The sequence below is a fragment of the Chelonia mydas genome, chromosome 7, assembly GCF_015237465.2.
Source record: "Chelonia mydas isolate rCheMyd1 chromosome 7, rCheMyd1.pri.v2, whole genome shotgun sequence".
Lineage (NCBI taxonomy): Eukaryota > Metazoa > Chordata > Testudines > Cheloniidae > Chelonia > Chelonia mydas.
The window spans coordinates 23,410,055-23,429,768 of NC_057853.1; the positions used below are offsets into that span (position 1 = coordinate 23,410,055).

Consider the following 19,714-nt stretch of genomic DNA (forward strand, 5'->3'; position numbering starts at 1 on the left):
TCTTCCCACACCAGACAACCAAGTATGAATCACAAAGGCAATACATTAGGTATCAAATCAACCACTGCAGGGCCAATCAAATACAGTACATTAGGGGGGGAAGATGAAAGATCAGTATCTCCCCTGGCATACCCTGCAACTAGCTACTAAATACACATAAGATTACCTTCAGATGTTACTTACTCATGTTCATTCTGAACAACGGGGGATTAAACAGAGTGATGTCCTCTTATAATTTACATGCATAATTGTGGGTGCTCTGAATATATTAGGAGCTACATTGGCTGAAAGAGCCATAAAATTGAGTGGTCTGAACTCTGAAACCATATTTCAAAATTATACCAGCCACCCAGGCACAATCTGCACAAATGGAATATTCTGTTTTCAAAGTACAAGATAAGAGGTCTTGGTATGATCCAAAATGGGAAGTTTTAATAGGCAGAACATGATATCATAACTGACAGTGTTAATGCCAGTTGGGTAGCAGGCATATGTGGAGTCCTGAGTGCTATAGGAGATTATTTAGAAAGGGTTTCAGAAAATCTCTAACAGTGCCTTTATGAAATTCTGTATCTGAAGGCACACAGAGAATGACTTCAGGTATGATCCCTCATTGCAACAGCAGGGGGAGCAGAACTAAAATAGTTTTAGGTCATCTGATAATGGATTTTTGACACAAGACAAGGCTTCTTAGAATGTAATGTCAAAATACAATGGGCAACAACAGAAGCTGGTTCAATGTTATGCAGACATATAATGCCAGTGGATCTCCTGTTACATGCATTTGCTTTGAAAGTTAATAAAGCCCAGCAGCAGAATCCCACTCATGCTTCAAATCAGATCATGGAAACATTGATAAATAGTTTTTGATGTCACTTTGCAGACAATTGTCACATATCAAGCTGGCCGTTTCTACTAACCATGCTTACATTGGGATTGCAAGCTTTTCACCTGCTACATAGCACTTGCCATATGGCACTTAATACGACAGGGCCTCATTCTGAAGGGGGCCTCTAGGTGCTACTGCAATACAAATAAATAATAACAACACAAAGTAGCTGGCCAGTAGCCTTACCTCTTCTCGGAGCATAGTGAAGAGGAAATTCATGAGGACTGCATGCTTACGTGGGTACTTCTGACACAAGGCACTGATAGCCTGCACCACCACGACCTGACCAGGTTTAGAAACAGTGCATTTAACTAGGAGAATTCTGTCTTATTTCAATTTGTTTTTTTCTCCCCTCCACATGAATTTTAAGCTGGACTGAGAAGCCCAGGAGACCATAGCTCTCCCTTCATCTACAAGATGGGTAGCATGCACTGGAGAAGCAGCCATAGGGATGAGAGGGGACTCCTCTCTCCATGCACTAGTTAGTCCCTGGAGAAGGCTAGTACTAGGGCCCATTGGAATAGGGATTTAATTACTATGGGTAGTCTCCAGAACAGAGCCTACTAATGGCAGCAAGTTACAGAGACTGTGGGATACTTTGGGGATAGGTCAATACCATCATCCCCTTGCACTCATGTCTCCAGCAGATCTGCAGTCCAGTCTCTGGAAGTGAAAGAGTGGTGTAACCTGACCCAGATTTCAGAAGGCAAGCGTACACAGAGAAAGACAAAGGCCCAGTACAGTTCTCACTGGGGGACACCTTCCATACCTTGAACTCATCTGAGATTTCTGACATGAAGGAGGAGATCTGCTTCATGAGCCGGTCAATGCTGCTCTCACTGCCTGTTTTCAGCAGCGTGGTGATAGCCAGCGTAGCGATGCTGCGGTTGGAATCGGTCACTAGGTTCTCCAGGTCCAAGTTACAGGCAGTCACAGCAGATGGGTGCTTCATGGCAACCTAGTGAGGAGAAACAATGGAATTCACTGACTACATGGAAAGGGTCCAGCTGACAGAACCAAATGCTATACAGACCCTATACAGCACTCAAGCCTGTCTACCAAACCAAATATAACAGGTTCTAAGAAGCCATCCCAGATAAATAACTCACCTGAGGGCAAAGTTATCAGCTCTGTTCTCCCAAAGAAATATGCCACCCTGCTGAAAGACAGACACTGGTAGCATGGCCTTTAAATGCTGTGTGTCCATTTTCCTGCTCTCCATTTATTAAGGCTCAGGCTCTATCCATTGCCACACAGGAAACCAGAAGTCCCTGCAGGGGCTCTGAACTTCAGTTCTCCATGGACCTCAGCTCTGCACAGTCTTTGGAGCCAGGCTCACACCAGCCACTACACAGACTCTGTAGCTCTTTGGAATTGAAGGGAGCAAAGTAAAGGCTATGAAAGGCTGCTCCAGCCCTTGCACTAGAACAAAAGTTGCTATGAGGACGGGGTGAGGAGGAGTGTAAGGATTTGGTCCCAGTCGCTTAACAAGGAGCTGCTTCATCCTATGGAGAGACTTGGAGGCGTTGAGGAAAATGCAGTACTGCACAACACCTGAGATTCACTGTCACTAGAGACCACTAGTCAGTGTGATTTGTTTTCCTTGTCTGATGTGTTCCTGGATGTTTTTATTTTGCACAGAAAGCAACGAAATAGAAACTCTGGTTTCCTGATTTCTAAATACTTGGGAACTGTGTGTGGGACAGGAAGGGAGGAGAGTAAGAATGATAGAAATCCAATCTTTACATAGCCTGGCCCCCTTTTTCTTCTCTGGACCCTGGACCTGGGGGGGGTCTGGACCTCACCATCCAGGGGAGGTGAAAGATATTCAAACTCCTAGAACACTGAATCTTACCTTGTTGAGGGTGCGGACAGCTGCATATCTAAGAGCTGCTTTCGGGGAGCTGCAGAACAACTGTAACACTGAAACAGCATCAAATGTAGACATTTAAAAATCGATGAACCAGGAGTGCCCCACACCCTGCACAAAAGATTCTGATTCACTGTTAGAGCAACAGTGAGCAGGAAATAATTGGAAGCTCCCTGGATTTACTCTCTCAGAAACACAGGGACCCATGGAAGGTTAGCTAGTCCAGTGGTTTTCAACGAGTTGGCCGCGGACACCTGGGGGCCCACAGACAACGCCTAAGGGGTCTGCGAAAGGTTGTCGTTACCATATAACAGTGGTTTTCCACATGTGATCCACGGACTATGTCTAAGATTTCCAGAGGGGATCATGTTTCCATTTGAAATTGAAAACCACTGAGCTAGTCCATCTCCCTCCATTCCTTAACATCATTAAAAGGTGTTCATCAAGCCATGATTCGGAAATTTCTATCTCCATTCCCTAGTCGATCTTCCCATTGAACCTTTATTTCAACTGCTACTTAAACCCATTTTTTCTTGTTACAATTTAAATCCCATTCTATTCCATGTGTTGTTGGCCAACAAAGAACACGGTTATTGCAGATGCAGATCTCCTACACACACCTTCCTCAGAGCCCAAATGCACCATCTCAGTGAGCATCTGAACTCCACGGGGCTGGGAAGCTAGAGCCCCCAGGTTGCTTCAGAATCCAGGTCTCTCACAGAGCTGCTGGCATGTCACAAGGCAAAAGGATTTTTGTTGTTGTTGCTAATTACAATGAGACTGCATTGTAGAGACACAGACCCTAGAACAATCCACACTGAATGCAGCAGGCAAACACTTTCTAACATCAGCAAAGATATATATAGGCAATAACGACATCTCAACAAGCTTGAGTACTGATAAAGGCCTTACATCGCAGGGTAGCCAGCGAATGCAATTGTCATAGGCCCACAATCCCCCAGTTACACCCTTAAATAGCACTAGAATTACCAGACACGGCAGGTGCCAGCTCCTTGGCAGTGCAGCTAGGCAGGTTAACAATGGCAGAAGCAGCTTCATAGACCACCATCTCGTGTTTGTTTCTTAAGCAGTTCTCAATGAAATCAAACAAGGGGCTATCATGGCTAGGAGACAAAGTCAAGAAATTAAAAGAAGCCTTAAGCACTGGGAGGACAGAATGGGCTGGCAGAGAAGGAATGGCTCTCGGAGCTACTAGAAGTTGCATTTTATGAAAAAGAAATATGACTGTAATCAGTCTGTGTTCAGCTAAGGCTCTGTAGTTGTTGCTATGCTGCACTAATTTGCATTGCAAGGATAGAACTGAGACCCTCCTACTCCAAAAGCATAGACCCCTCCCTGATGAACTAAAGGGGAATTTCCATTAGCTGTTAGACATATAGGGCTCATGACAATCAATAGCGCAGTTCTGGTGCTATCCAGCAGAGGGCAATGATACATACACACTAGCCACTTAATTACAATAGGATATGGAAAATCAAATGAAAGATTTCAATGAAGTGTGAGAACCGTACACAACAGGATAGCATAAACATGGAAGCAAAGTGCCAGATCACCAAACACCTGGATTAGACACAGATTGTCCAGTTACAAAATAAAAGTGACAGGGAATCACCTCTCACTCCCTTTTCTGTACTATGTTTTAACTATTAATAAAAGGAAAGGGGTTGCATCATGTTACATGTTATTTCTTAAAGGTTTAAGCAAAACCAGATAACAGGACAAGCCTGTAAGAGGAGATTCCTCAGATCCCATTTTTTAAGTCTTCCAATATGGCAAAACAACTTCCTCACCTTCCAGCCTCTTCCTCCAGCAATTTGCTGGCCACTCGGATCATCATACAGTAGGCAAAGGGCGACTTCAGGCCATGACGCATGAACTTGCTGAGCATCTTGTTGACTGCCAGACGGTCATTCTTACGCACGTGGTAGAGTAAGCCGAGAGCATGATACTGCGCATATTAGCAAAGGAGAAAAGAAAGGGATTCACAAACCACATGCTATATTATTTATGCATTTACTTATCTATGGCCCAGAGATGTACAACTGAGCTTGGAGAATACCAAAACCCCTGATCTGCTCTTTGATCTGCTGCATACACCCTAGGGTTTCTTACCTGCACCATGATATTGTCACTGGAAGCTGCTTCCTGAGCTTCATTCACCCAGCGTTTTACCACGTCGAAGCTGGTCTTCAGCAGATGCTGTGGGCACAGAATAACCCCCAAGAAAAGAGCCCATCAAGGTCCAGGATAAACTAATATGAATCAGCGAATCACAAAAACAGCTACAACCCCCATCTTCGCCAGCTTGGGTTCTGGAGAGACAATGATACAGTCCTACCTTGTAGGGGTGTTGTGAGCACTATTCATCGACATTAGCACATGGAGGACAAAGGGAGAATCTTGATACTGATGGATTTATATTCCAGTAATTCCCTGAGGCCCCAATCAGGATTGAAGCCCCACTGTGCTGGGTGACCAACACGCCCCTCACCCCCGCACACAAAGCCTCAGTCCCTGCCCAGAAGAGTTTGCCACCTAATTCCAATATTGTCTCAGTTAAGCAATTTCAAATCTACTTTACAGAAACACAAACCACCAGACCAGAAGGGATTTCTGCGTTCCCCTGGCTCCAGTCTCACAGCTCTCATTAATGAGAGGAAGAAATATACACACCACAATGGAGGAGAGGTGCTGTGTCTGATGTCATGACACCTCCACAAAGCACCATGTAAGCTTCCTGCCAGAGTGACCACAAATGGGAGATTTCCTGGCAGCCAGGCTGTTCCTGCACAAATGCTATGTCTCATCGGGTTCTGATCCAAGTCCAGTTTTAAATCCAAGACCAAATTCTGCAGACTGACATTCAGGGTAAATGCTAGACATAGGAGATGTGAGCATTACAAAGGAACATGGGTCAAAAAGCTAGTGCAGCATGAGTAGGCCCTGTAAGCTTCCTCCTCCTATCATGCCTATTTCCCAAATGGACCAATGCAAGCCCACAGGGGCTACGACTCAGTGTTGTCAAGTGTGTCTTAATCAACCATACTTCATATTTAAAGAAAAAATTTCTATACTGAAAAGATGGCTCATATTTTAACATGTGAAAATACTAGACACTGGAGAACGTGCTGCTCAGCTCCCAACACAGAAATTTGTTTCCTGGTTTAAATGGCCCTCACACAAATCCCTGTAGGTGCATACGTACCAATGACGACACCAGGGCAGAGCTGGACACACTGGGCACCTTGTCCACAATCGCCTGCTTCATGTAGCGCTCAATGGCCTGCAGCATGGTACTCTGCAGAGAGGGAAAATGAGAACCAACTCCTTTGAGGAGTTACAAGGAAAGCTGACAAGACTGCAAGGGGGACAGAGAGAGGGGAAGAAAAAGGAAAAGCAAGGCCAGATATAGGATGCAAGGGCAGAGTTGGGAGGGCCAGGCATTCAGGACCAAGAAGATAAGGGCCCAGCAACATGCAGTCGCCTGAGTGGCAGCTGGCACTTACATCAGTGATTTGGCAGAGTGCTCTCACAGCAGGGCCTCGGTAATTGTCGTCCTTCCCAGTCATATCTTTGGTTAAACTGTATAAACGTGAAGGAAGTTTTTTAGTATTGCGTAATTTACCCACTAGTGCTACAAAAAGCACACACGCAGCGTTGCACATACCAACACATGGGCACTGGATTTCACAGCCAAAATCCACAATAGGAGGGTAAGAGGATACGACAATGCTGCCTTCAGCCTAGTCCTGCTCTGGTAGGGAAAGTTTGGTCACAAGAGGAATGACAGGAGCCCTTATGCCATTCAGATCACCTCAAGGGACCAAAACACCAATGCAGCTACTTAGAGTTAAAGGCTAGAGTAATGAAACATCTGGACTCCTTTCCTGAACATCCTGCCCTTGCCCAAGGCAACAGGCTGTGTTTGGTGCAAAACTACATGTGGGGGAGGGGACTGACAGTCCCTATACGTGCGGGCTGATTTCTAAATGCTGCATGGGGGATGTACCTTTGCAATTCCCATCAACTCTGTCATTACTGTCTCCCACTGCAGCAGCCTCCTTTTAGGTCAGGACTTCCCATTGGGAAATCAGTGGTCCAGAGATGATGTGTCAGACAAGGCTTGGGCCCAAGTAGTGGGGTACATTAAGCAGCGCCCAATGAGGTTAGAACAATAGAAGTCATATGGCCAAATCCCTGCCTACCTATTTGGCAACTTATCCCCCAGAGAACACTCAGAAGACCCTGAGAAACATCGAAGGGCTCAGACAGAAAAGCAAGAGTTAAAAAATAGCCCTTTACAAAAGAAGGTGGTCAGATACCATGGTGTGGGCACAGCATGGGAACCCAGAGAGACAAACCAAACACACAAGGGCCTGGCATATGGCATTTGCTGCACTGTCAGTTCACATATATTGTTAGGATTTCAGTGCCTATATTTCAATGGCCCCCTTTAAACAAGAGCATTTCCTCAGCTTCATACCTCCCTTCAGGGATCATAGCTATCTCTAGATGGCCGGAGAAGACTTGTTGGAAGGAACATGCAAATAGCGGTGAAAGGAAGGGGGCACCCCAGCGAGGACTCACCTACTGGTCACAATGATGACATCCTCAGAGATGGAGGACATCTCTTTGATGGTCAGGTAACACATCCTGCGAAGAGTCGGCTGGCAGGTAAAACAGGCAACACGAGCATTAGCTGGCAGCACGCCAACCCTGGCAGGGTGGAGAGAGTTGCCAACTCTCATGATTTTATTGAAAATCTGATGATATTTGTCATTTCCCTTTAAATCCCAGCTCCTGGAGCCAAGCGATTGTGAGAATCTCAGCTTTCATTTAAAAAATAAAAATAAAAGGAAGGGTGAAATCCTGCCCCCGTTGACGTCAATAGAAATTTTGTGCTTTGTGGTGCTCGTGGTTACAGAGAAAAGCTTGAAAGTGTGACCTGAGGGAACTCTCAAGGCTCAGAAACAGGAAGGCCAATAACAAGAACCAGACTTTTTTTTTAAAAAATCATCAGATTTTTAAGCCAATTTCAGGATTTTGAGGCCTGACTCATGATTTTTGAACACATGTGACTGGAAATACTGGGTACTCTGCTGCTCATTATACCCTGTAGGGAGTCACCAACAGCATGTTTGCTGCAGGACTGCTCAGAACTGCAGCACCCTTTCTAGTAAGCTACTGGTGTGGTGCTAGTTCTTTGCCCCCTTCAGGTACTGCTATGGGCTGAGCTACCTCAGCAGGGAGGAAGGTCACTTTATCATGGGGCACACAGCAAGGCAGACCATCATCTATTACATATTAGTACAGTGCTTAGCACAAGGGGGCCCAAACTGGACATAACTTTCAGGGATTCCCACAGTATAAATGTTAAATAATAAAGGCAGTTAAAATGGAAGAGCCCAGACGGATGGTGAAGCCTGATGAGCGTCTCTTATTCAGATGGTTTGGTTACGCAGAAAGCACACATTTGGAAGAGCTGGGAATGAAGGGATGGTCAAGAAAGCCGTTTGCACATGGTGACTCTCTGAATACTTTATGTGATAGCACTAGCCATTAAAAAGTTCATTTGCTTTTTATTTTTGAATGGGAAGGTTCCCAGCCAGGAAATGGAGTCACCTTTTCCCTTCAATATATTTGTCTGTAGGTTGTATTAGCATTAGCTAAAGTGCTATCTACCTTGATATGCAGCTTCAGAACCTTTGTGCAGGTTCTCGCCCTCTGTAGGAATCTCCCAAAGAAGCAATTCTCTACGCACAGACTTTACGGAAGTCAAAGCACACTATGGAACTTTTAATGTGCAGCAGCAGGATCCACAGGGCAGTATGTGGCAAGCTAAGGTGCTCTAGATTCACACCCCATCTTGCCGCACACAAAGTCTTCAGGTAGACAAGCCCTAAGTCACCAACGAGCAACAGGGAAAAATGAGGCACTACTAAGATGTCAGTAACTAGAAACAGATGCACTTCATAATAATCATGTGCATGTGGGAGGCATGGATCAGGTGGTTCTACCCAGGGGAGAGCAGCATGTCACATAAAGAGATAGCTCAGGGATGAATGTGAGGCTCTCACCAGCATCCTATCCTGCTAGACAAATGTACACACAAAATGTGTAAGTATAGGACTTACATCATTGGACTGGAACAGCTTGGTCATGGCAAAGAAGGATTCCGTAGCTTCCATCACACCCAGGTGTTCCCCCTAGAATGGGCAAAATAGGGACAGAAATTCTTATTTACAAAAAAGCAGTTTTTGTACAGGTTAAAGGTTCCAGGACAACAGACTACTTATCCACAGAACAGGTACAGCTTGGGTCATGACAAGGTGAGTTCCCCCCAGTGTGCCTCAACACTGGCAGGGAGGAACCACCTCCAATGCCCATCGATAGGGCCCTATCAAATTCACGGCTGTGAAAAATGCGTCATGGACCATGAAATCTGTATCGTATAGGGTAAAAGCACACAAAAGACCAGATTTCATGGGGGAGACCAGCATTTCTCAAACTGGGGTCCAGGCCGAAAAAAGGATTGGGGGGGAGGTCGTTGCACGGTTATTGTGGGGGGTCGCGGTATTGCCACCCTTCCTACTGCACTGCCTTCAGAGCTGGGTGGCCAGAGAACAGTGGCTGCTGGCCAGGTGCTCAGCTCTGAAGGTGGCGCCCCACCAGTAGCCAGACAGCAATACCATACCATGTCACCCTTATGCGCTGCTGCCTTCAGAGTTGGGTCAGGACCCCCCCCAGTTACAACAGCGTGAAATGTCAGATTTAAATATCTGAAATTATGAAATTTACGATTTAAAAAATCCTATGACCCTGAAATTAGCCAAAATGGACCATGAATTTGGTAGGGCCCTACCCATCGGCACTAGAAATTGGCCTGTGTCAAGGTTCCTCCCCCACTCTGAACTCTAGGGTACAGATGTGGGGACCTGCATGAAAGAAAAACCTCCTAAGCTTATCTTTACCAGCTTAGGTCAAAACTTCCCCAAGGTACAAAATATTCTACCCTTTGTCCTTGGATTGGCCGCTACCACCACCAAACAAATACTGGTTACTGGGGAAGAGCTGTTTGGACACGTCTTTCCCCCCAAAATACTTCCCAAAACCTTGCACCCCACTTCCTGGACAAGGTTTGGTAAAAAAAGCCTCACCAATTTGCCTAGGTGACTACAGACCCAGACCCTTGGATCTTAAAAACAATGAACAATCCTCCCAACACTTGCACCCTCCCCTTTCCAGGGAAATGTTGGATAAAAAGCCTCACCAATTTGCATAGGTGACCACAGACCCAAACCCTTGGATCTGAGAACAATGAAAAAGCATTCAGTTTTCTTACAAGAAGACTTTTAATAGAAATAGAAGTAATTAGAAATAAGAAATCCCCCCTGTAAAATCAGGATGGTAGATACCTTACAGGGTAATTAGATTCAAAACATAGAGAACCCCTCTAGGCAAAACCTTAAGTTACAAAAAAGATACACAGACAGAAATAGTTATTCTATTCAGCACAATTCTTTTCTCAGCCATTTAAAGAAATCATAATCTAACGCGTACCTAGCTAGATTACTTACTAAAAGTTCTAAGGCTTCATTCCTGGTCTATCCCCGGCAAAGACAAAATATAGACAGACACACATACACTTTGTTTCTCTCACTCCTCCCAGCTTTTGAAAGTATCTTGTCTCCTCATTGGTCATTTTGGTCAGGTGCCAGCGAGGTTACCTTTAGCTTCTTAACCCTTTACAGGTGAGAGGAGATTTCCTCTGGCCAGGAGGGATTTTACAGGGGTTTACCCTTCCCTTTATATTTATGACAGCCTGCGTGGCCCCCTGATGTGGCGCTGAAAGTGGTTTAATTGCTGGTGTAGGTGGAAGAAAACCTTACTCAGCACTGTTACAGAAGCATGACAACAACTGTCAGCAACAAGCCAATGTCCCGAAGGATGAGAGGGGAGTTCAGACTACATAGCCCATTCAATACTCCATCTCAGCTGAGATGGCTAATAAGGGGCCAGTTAGGTCCAGATTTTTTAAAGTAATCAGGTACCTAAAGATGCAGATAAGACACTGAATGTGATTTACAAAATCCCACTAGGCACCTACCTGCTTCTTTAGGTGCCTAAATACCAACCACTGCTATGTGGATACCTGACCACTAGGAATTGGATTTAGAACCAAGTTGGTCATCAAACAGCTATAAGACAATAACTTCCAGTTGCTACCAATCTGTGCATTTGGTTTTTCAAATTGCCCATTCAATCACTCCAGAACTCTTTGGGCCTGGAGAAAGTGATAACTTACTGGAACAGCTGTTTAAGTAACATTTCATAAGGCACTAGTTAAAATTAGCAGGCAAGACTAGTTTATAAAAGAAAAATGTTTAAAATCTAAAGAACTCCTAGCTCACGTTCTCTCCATTACCTGGTTTATGAGGTACAGAATCTTGGTGAGGATGTGAGCACATTTCCGAGGGTTTATGGGCGTCTCATTAAACACCCGAGCCTAGAAACAAACAAAAGCATGAATAAGAGCCCAGAAGACAGTCTCTGTGGTTTATCTAACACACTGTGTGAACTGAGCGACTGATGCAAGTTACAGACTGGATATTTTATTATTCTCTCAATGACTTCCGATCAGACTTTCTCAGTTTGGGACAAAAGAGATGCCCCCACCTTCCTAACAACCATCCCTACTGACTCACCATGGGATCTGAAAGCCACACTGTGATGATAAAGGTTCTATAGGCCAAATTTCAATCTCAGCTACATTCATGCAACCCCATTTTAAGAGGAACAATTCTGGTGCCGATGCACAAACCAGAATAGAATCCAGCTCCCTCTCTCAGAGCGGAGCTGTTTCTGCAGGGCTAACAAGAGCAAACAGTACTAAAAATGTTATTTCTATCACTGAAGTGAATAGATATAACTCTGAATTGCAAGGAGCAGGTCTGCGGACAAAAAAAAGAGGCCTTTAACAAAAAAAAAAAGGTCATTTGTCAGAGCAGAACCACCCTTTAAAGGCAAAGACTGTCCAATAACCAACCACATCCTGTTTTTTAATTTCGCTATCCTATTAGAATTTTAGGGCACCTAAGGCAGATTCCCCCTTAGTAAGAAGGATTGGGAAAAACTGGGAAAATCTATTCTTCCTACGGACAAAAATACATCCATTTACAGTTTACTAACTCTTTTCATTGTTATACAAACAGGATCCAATTGTGTCCCCTCCAAAAAAAAAAATCAATGGGAACTTCTGCTTTACTATTTATTTCAATACCAGCAGGATTGGGACAAAAGTGTAGTTAATTTCTAAAGAGCTCTAACTTCCTACCCCAGAGAGGAGACTATACCACTGAGGATGTTCATAAAAAACATAGGATTTTTAGAATTTACCTCTTGCAACACTGCACTTTTCTCCAGGTGCTGGAATGGGTTGGAACCTCCACCTGTAAAATAAGATAATTAACAACAGTGATCCCAGGAATTGTGCTATGTGAAAAGACACTAGAAAGCCTCCCTTCTGATCATACCTTTTACGCCTACAGCTTAAAATAGCTTAAACATGAACTCACTTTTCAGAGAATTTTCCTAAAACATGAAATGATTGTTGTTGTTCTTCTTGGCATTACAAACTGGTCAACCTTATCCCCTCCTCAATGGGGGCTTCCTATAAGTTCTCCCCACCTTGCAGCAATTATCCATCAGTTAAGGAAAACTGTATGAGACTTTCTTCAGAGCTAATCAATGTTACTCCTAAATGGGCCAGAGGAGGTTGTTGAATATAAAGAGCTCCCACTTTCAGTCCCCAGGTCTCAGAGGACTGCCACCTATGGGAGCAAATGATCAGGCCCAGAAATTAAACCCAGTGGAGCAACTGCCATAGAAAACACTAAAACACCAGACTGTGCGAATCTGGAATACTTTATACTTTGCATTATAAAACAATCAGAAAATTCATCAGTAAACTATACTTTTGGCTATACAGCTAATTAAAAAACCCCAAGGCAGCGAACTGGAGAGCCTGGAAAAAGTGTATTTAATCATTCTGTTTAGTAGACTGCATGCTACTTTCTGATGAAAAACAGCAAAAAATGGGTCTGGAATGATCAGAAGGCAAGAACTACAATTATGATTAGTATCTAGTCCTCATTAAGTGTTTATTAGTGAGCTGCAGCCTTTCATAAGCTGATAGCTATTGATAAGCAAATTTAATTAGTGCCTAACCTCAGTGTGGCCCACAGGCTGTATACAGCCCATGAAACTCCACACTGCAGCCTATGGCCAGGTCATGTTTAATACAGAGATGCTGCCTGGAAAGAGTAGAGGTCCTGGCATGCAGTGATCTGGACTTGAAACATCACATGCTGAGCTCAGTAGTCTTTGTAAGAATCATCCCTAAAGACAAGGTTCCTGCGGTGTTTGCCTGCAGCAATGGCTCCAAAATGCTCAAAGTAACATAAAATGCATTATTATAGGGATGATTCTTACAAAGACTACTGGTCCCAGTTTGTGAATTTCAAGTTCAGATCATAATAGAGCATTGCATTCTGCTAATTCTTATGTAAATAAGATGCAGCAATTAGGCTCAGAATAAGTTACAAAGACAGTACACTGTACCAAAGCTTGGACACTTACATGTTGGAGTGGGAAAAGAAGAATGAGAAGTGAGAAGGTTAGCAAAAAATTCCAGTGTGTACATGTGCACATGTTCCAAAGAGGGATTTGAAAAAGCACTCCTGGTAATTTTACTGGCAACTACATACAACTAATTCTGCATCCTGACAGCCACTCTGACCTCCTCTATTTGTGATTCTAAAATCTGCCATTAACAACATCACCATAGATTACTTCACCCTTCTCTAGCACCTTTCATCTAAGCATCTCAAAGCACTTTACATATTTTGATCTAAACAATTATCCCTATTTCAGAGATGGCGAAAACTGAAGCACAGAGAAGTTAAGGGCTACACTTCCAAACATGGCCTCTGTTTTTGCGTGACCAACTTGATATGCTCAGAAATATTACATGTCTAACTAAAGCTGGGCACCCAAAATTAGAGTCCACTTTTGAAAATATGTCCTTAAGTCACTTGACCAAGACTACATAAGAAGTCTGTAGAACACATTGGGATAGAACCCAAACACCCTGACTCCCAGCCCCAGGTGTGAATCACAAGAACATCTTTTTTGTGATTTCAGGATTCCACATAAAATATTAATCTACCAGGTCAGTAAATCAAGGGATGAGCTACTGCACTTAAGATTGTTCTATCCTGTACTCTTGCCATTTTCAATGTGCTCAGTGGAGCATCACAACGATTAGCTTTTGGACTCAAATACTATGTAAATGATATAGATCAAGTTTGCCCAATAATCATTTCCACAATGCTTACCCAACCCCACTGTTCTGTTTATATCGTGCTCATCTCCATGCCATTTGAGTTCCAACCCCAACTTTTGTAACAGTTCATCAATATTTTACTCTACGGCAATTATCAGGACATCAATATTTTACACTATGGCAAACACGGTCTCCTGAAAAAAAATCACCTGCTTTATATTTACATAAACCATCTTGAACAGCAATCTACACACACATAAAGCAAACGTAGCTCTATGCAAAGATGCTGCCACTAAAAGGACACAGAGGTTGCTTTATAAACTTGCAATTGGTACATCAGAATATCAGCCATACATTTTTAAAAGCTATCCACACAGAAGCCAGGCGGGCCAGTGACTGGTTTGGGCAACAAAGAGCCAGGAAACAGGCAAAGGAGAGAAAAGGAGGCAGAGCATGAGGGGACGGGGTAGTTAGGGTTTCTCTAGATGTCATTTCAGGGGCATCCTCCTTAATCACCTGCCCCTCACTGTGCAGCTGGCTTTGGGACATCACCGCAGAGCAATGGGTAAATCAGGACTCCTATAAATCCGTGGGGCGCAAGGTGAGGTGAGCAGGCCAGAAAATAAAGGCTCCTACAACTTCATCTGGCGTCCTTAACTGGGTGGGCAAAGTTCGCATGGGCAGCCAGAGCCCCGGGGGGGCGCTGCGGGCAGAGTTAAGGAGAACGCCTGGAAAGGTCACTAGCCGGGGACACCTCACAAGCCGAGACCCGGGGCAAAGGGCTGGGCGGACGCCGAAAAGCAGCGCCCACCCGTGGGGCCGCGAGGCCGGGCACGGAGACCAGCTCGGGACGCCAGCCGGCGGGGAGCTGGCCCCGGGCAGCGCGGTCGGGTCAGGGGGCAGTCAGAGGGTCCCACGTCGGCACAGCCCCCCGGGACGAGCCCGTCACACGCTCACCGGCCTCCTCATCCTTCTTGTCAAACTTCTTCAGCATCCTGCCGGGGGCTGGGGGCGCGCGGGGGTCTCCAGCCCAGCACCTCCACTTCCACTTCCACTTCCGGCCGCGGCGCCGCTTCCTGCCAGCCTGTCACTGGGACAGCTCCGCCGGGCAGCGCCGCGCACGCGCATGCCGGGCTGGAGGCTGCTCGGGCTGACGTGGCTGGCGCTGGGCGATCGCGCTGGGCGGGGCAGTGACTGCGGGGCGGTGGCTGAGGGGGGCCCAGAGCCTGGGGGCAGTGACGGGGGGACGGGGCGGTGGCCGAGGGGGGCCCAGAGCCTGGGGGCAGTGACGGGGGGGCGGGGCGGTGGCTGAGGGGGGCCCAGAGGCTGGGGGCGGTGACGGGGGACGGGGTGGTGGCTGAGGGGGGCCCAGAGCCCGGGGGCAATGACGGGGCGGTGGCCGAGGGGGGCCCAGAGCCTGGGGGCTGTGACGGGGGGGCGGGGCGGTGGCTGAGGGGGGCCCAGAGCCTGGGGGTAGTGATGGGGGGGCGGGGCGGTGGCTGAGGGGGGCCCAGAGCCTGGGGGCAGTGATGGGGGGACGGGGCGGTGGCTGAGGGGGGCCCAGAGGCTGGGGGCAGTGACGGGGGGGGTGGGGCGGTGGCTGAGGGGGGCCCAGAGCCTGGGGGTGGGGACGGGGTGGTGGCTGAGGGGGGCCCAGAGCCTGGGGGCGGGGGCGGGGTGGTGGCTGAGGGGGGCCCAGAGCCTGGGGGCGGTGACGGGGGGCGGGGTGGTGGCTGAGGGGGGCCCAGAGCCTGGGGGCGGTGACGGGGGGCAGGGCGGTGGCTGAGGGGGGCCCAGAGCCTGGGGGCAGTGACGGGGGGGACAGGGCGGTGGCTGAGGGGGGCCCAGAGGCTGGGGGCAGTGACGGGGGGGGCGGGGCGGTGGCTGAGGGGGGCCCAGAGCCTGAGGGCAGTGATGGGGGGACAGGGCGGTGGCTGAGGGGGGCCCAGAGGCTGGGGGCAGTGATGGGGGGGGCGGGGCAGTGGCTGAGAGGGGCCCAGAGCCTGGGGGCAGTGATGGGGGGACAGGGCGGTGGCTGAGGGGGGCCCAGAGCCTGGGGGCAGTGATGGGGGGACGGGGCGGTGGCTGAGGGGGGCCCAGAGCCTGGGGGCAGTGATGGGGGGACGGGGCGGTGGCTGAGGGGGGCCCAGAGCCTGGGGGCAGTGATGGGGGGACGGGGCGGTGGCTGAGGGGGGCCCAGAGGCGGGGGGCAGTGACGGGGGGGGGGCGGTGGCTGAGGGGGGCCCAGAGCCTGGGGGCGGTGGCTGGGGGGGGCCCCAGTGCCTGGGGGCGGTGATGGGGGGGGCGGGGCGGTGGCTGAGGGGGGCCCAGAGCCTGGGGGGAGTAGACTGAGGGGATCACAGAGCCTATGGGGCAATGACCTGGGTAGTTAAAAGTTTCTCTGGACCTAGGTTATTTCACATGCTGTATTTGTTAATCTCCTGTCCCTCTGTGCAGCAGGTTTGGGACACAGGAATACTATTTCCTGGGGAAGCTCAGTGCTAGTAGAGGGAGAATAACTCCTGCCAACTGTGGGACCTGACAACATATAATTGATAGGGTTGTGCCAAGGCATCTCCTTTACCTACTGCATAGTGGTCCTGCCCCACCAGTTTCCTGGGGCCTTTCATTGGCAACAGGACTCAAAAGTGGGTGACATTTCCAGCCTATAGTGAAGGATGTGAGAGACCTTTTAAGGTGTATATTGAACCTAAGGCTTTTGTGAAATGTTAAACCAAATCCTTTCTGCCCATATCTAGAGGGGTCTGTTGGAGGAGAGTATTAAAGATCACAGGATGTTCTTTGAGAATCTGATGGGGTTATTGAAGGGGTCTTGGCTCACGTTCCCTTCTGCAGTAATACACCTGCTGCCACATATGAGCTATCACTGAGGACAGAGTGGCTGCTGGAGTCATTTCTGCAGTCCCATTGTGGCCATTTCCTATTTTCTTTCTATATAGGCCATTGGGACAGCGTGAGTTTTCTTTACAATCATACGCGGTTCTGTTATTCTAGGCTTAAAAGCCAGCTGCTGATTTCACACGGTTATTTTTAAAGGCATCATTTCAGGGGGTGCAGTTCCCCTCTGAGTAAAGCTTGCATTCCCACTCAAAGCTTAAAGGAGGAAAAATGAATGTTTCACACTGTTGATGTGTATTTTTTTAAAATGAATCCCTTCCCTCATGTTGAAAGTTGTAGTCCAGTGCATGAGCCACACCAAAGCAGTAAAGCGTTCCTGTCCCACAGAGCTCACCATAACTGTCTGAGCATAATATAGAAAAATAGAATACTCAACTAAGACAGCTGGTGGTGCTCATAGTTGGAATATTTTAGCTAGACACTCCAAACTGGAAATAAAACGCAAATTTTTAAAAGTGAGAGTAATTAACTATTGGAAGAATGTATCGGGGATGTGGTGGATTCTCCATCTTTTGAAATCTTTTAATCAGAACTGGATGTCTTTCTAAAAACCAGGCTCTAGTTCAACCCCAAGAGCTTTTCCATTCCTGCCTTGCCCAAGAAATACCACTACTGTTTCCTGGCATCATGAACCCATCTATGGCCCACCCCCAAAATAGCAGTAATGCATCCCACAGATGACTTTGCTCCTCTTATCGACCTCTTGAAGAGCTCTAACAGTCTTCTGGATTGTGTCAGGATTGTTGCAGGCAAGCAAGGAATAACTAGTAATACCTCACAGTTTGTTTATATTGCTCCTTTCCCCCAAAGCAGTTTACTAGGTTATGTACTGGGATTATCTCATCCACCACTAGGGTGCAACATGACAGCTGTTGAAGAGAGCACAGTAATACTAAACAATTTAGGAATATGAGAAAGCATACTATATCCTATGTAAACTACAGGGGAAATTAAGGAAAGCAGAATGGAATTAATCAAGTTGAATTTGGCCAAGACACTGGGGTTAGCAGACTGGCTCTTGTAAAAAAAAACACCATGGGATTGTTAATGACCAAATGAAATCATGATTTAATTTTTACATCTCATTCTAACAGATGGCACCAGCCATACAGCACAGCACCTCCTATCATCATGTTGGCACATTTGTTCAGTGCTGACTCAGAGAGAAGGGCATTACTTACCGAACCACTGAAACTCTACACTACCTTTGCAGGTGAGCCATCAAGGACTAGTTCTGATCCAGCCCAGCCCTTCTTAACTTGTGAGATTCAAGATTTGACTGGGTCACAGCACCAGCTGATATGGCTGTAAGTCAGACAGTGCTGGGTGGGATCATTTAGTCCTTTAAACAAATGGGGTGGTCAGCCACCCTGAGCTGTGGATTGCTTCATCATCATCTGCAGTTATCCCAACTTGAATTCAAAGTGCTTTCAAAAAGAAGCCTGGTATGTTATGAATCTACCTACAGATCTTATTGTCAAAGTTAGTGGTGTTTTACCTGAAGTTGCCTCCCAATGGCATACTGTTTTGTTCACCTTCCTGATCCCCTAAATCAAGAAGTGCATAGGAAGTCTGTTCAAGGGCATGTAGCCTGACACCGTAGCTCTGCTTTAATGCCTGCTGAGAAAATATGTAATAAGAAATGTACTTACTGTAGAGTAAGTAGTCCTCAGAGAACATGGCAATGTCTGGGATAAACTCCAGCTAGTTTGAGGACGGTTTCTCTTTCTGGTCTGTCCTTTACTTGTTCTGTGTAAATGGCCTGTGTACTTTGTACCAGTGTGTCAGCCCCAGCTCTGTGCTGTTATCTCAAAACCTCACTGAAGAAGTTGGAGTCCGGGTCCAACAGGGAAACCTGACACTTCACAGTTACACACAATTGCATTCATCACTTGTAAAAGCCAGCAATTCTGCTAGGTCTCTTGCTGGTGTGGGGACCCAGACAAGACACCAGAGGCAGGGAATCCGATCCATTGCTGATGTAAACTGGTGTAACTTCATTTCTTTCAATGGACCAGTGTTGAGTTGTTTCATTTTTTGAGCTGATCCCTCTCTGTGAATTACCCTGCCTTTCATTTTTATTTCTGTACACTGACCCCTGAATTTGGTCAAGGAAGGCTGGGCACAGCTGCTTCTAAAGCTCATCAGTGCTGTACCTGGGTCAGCCAGAGAGCAGTGGTTCAAGGGCTTAGCACATTTTATCCATGTGGAACTAAAACAAACTCCACGGGGTACTGCGGTAACCTTAGCAACTCCTACCCCTCTTCCTCTCTCATCTCACCCCGGTCCATCAGTAAAACACCAAGGCCCATTTCTGTCTCCAGATGGTTGACTTCAGGGGTGACCTTGGGACAACCTCATTTTCTTAGGGTTCTATACATGGAAAGGTGTTCTGTGTTTGTAAGATTTGACTTGCTTGTACTGAGTGACTATAGAAATGCATGACCCCTTAGGGTGTAAGGGTCTTCCAGCCTATTAAAGATGTAGCGAGATGTAGTGTGACAGGATAGTCCAAAGTGTTGTAAAGAAATCAGATCAGGTTTGAAAATGCCACTTTTTACTGTACATATCACATGTCTGTCTGTACATTCTCTGCAGAATTGTTCAGGGTGGTAAATAAAGCTTTATTTAAAGAAAAAAATGGTCTTTTACACAGACGCAAATAGAGAGG

At 46.7% G+C, this 19,714-nt stretch overlaps 1 protein-coding gene across 3 annotated transcripts in view; it reads right to left on the reverse strand.

Annotated features, from left to right (window-relative positions):
- The window catches only part of COPG1 (COPI coat complex subunit gamma 1), a 29,987-nt gene extending 14,653 nt beyond the window's left edge, over nt 1–15,334 (reverse strand). The window contains exons 1-13 of one of the 3 annotated variants that reach the window (XM_007059990.4): nt 15,082–15,334; nt 12,177–12,229; nt 11,206–11,286; nt 8,915–8,986; nt 7,368–7,447; nt 6,287–6,362; nt 5,986–6,078; nt 4,893–4,979; nt 4,571–4,728; nt 3,750–3,883; nt 2,745–2,812; nt 1,659–1,847; nt 1,076–1,171 (exon numbers count right to left, since the gene is read on the reverse strand). In XM_007059990.4, coding sequence (XP_007060052.3) covers nt 1,076–1,171; nt 1,659–1,847; nt 2,745–2,812; nt 3,750–3,883; nt 4,571–4,728; nt 4,893–4,979; nt 5,986–6,078; nt 6,287–6,362; nt 7,368–7,447; nt 8,915–8,986; nt 11,206–11,286; nt 12,177–12,229; nt 15,082–15,118 — 1,224 coding nt within the window. In that variant the 5' untranslated portion in view covers nt 15,119–15,334. Of the gene's footprint in view, nt 1–1,075; nt 1,172–1,658; nt 1,848–2,744; nt 2,813–3,749; nt 3,884–4,570; nt 4,729–4,892; nt 4,980–5,985; nt 6,079–6,286; nt 6,363–7,367; nt 7,497–8,914; nt 8,987–11,205; nt 11,287–12,176; nt 12,230–15,081 lie in introns of those variants that run through there. The other 2 variants (XM_043550542.1, XM_043550543.1) reach the window with 2 other exon arrangements.
- Nucleotides 15,335–19,714: the final 4,380 nt, after the last annotated feature.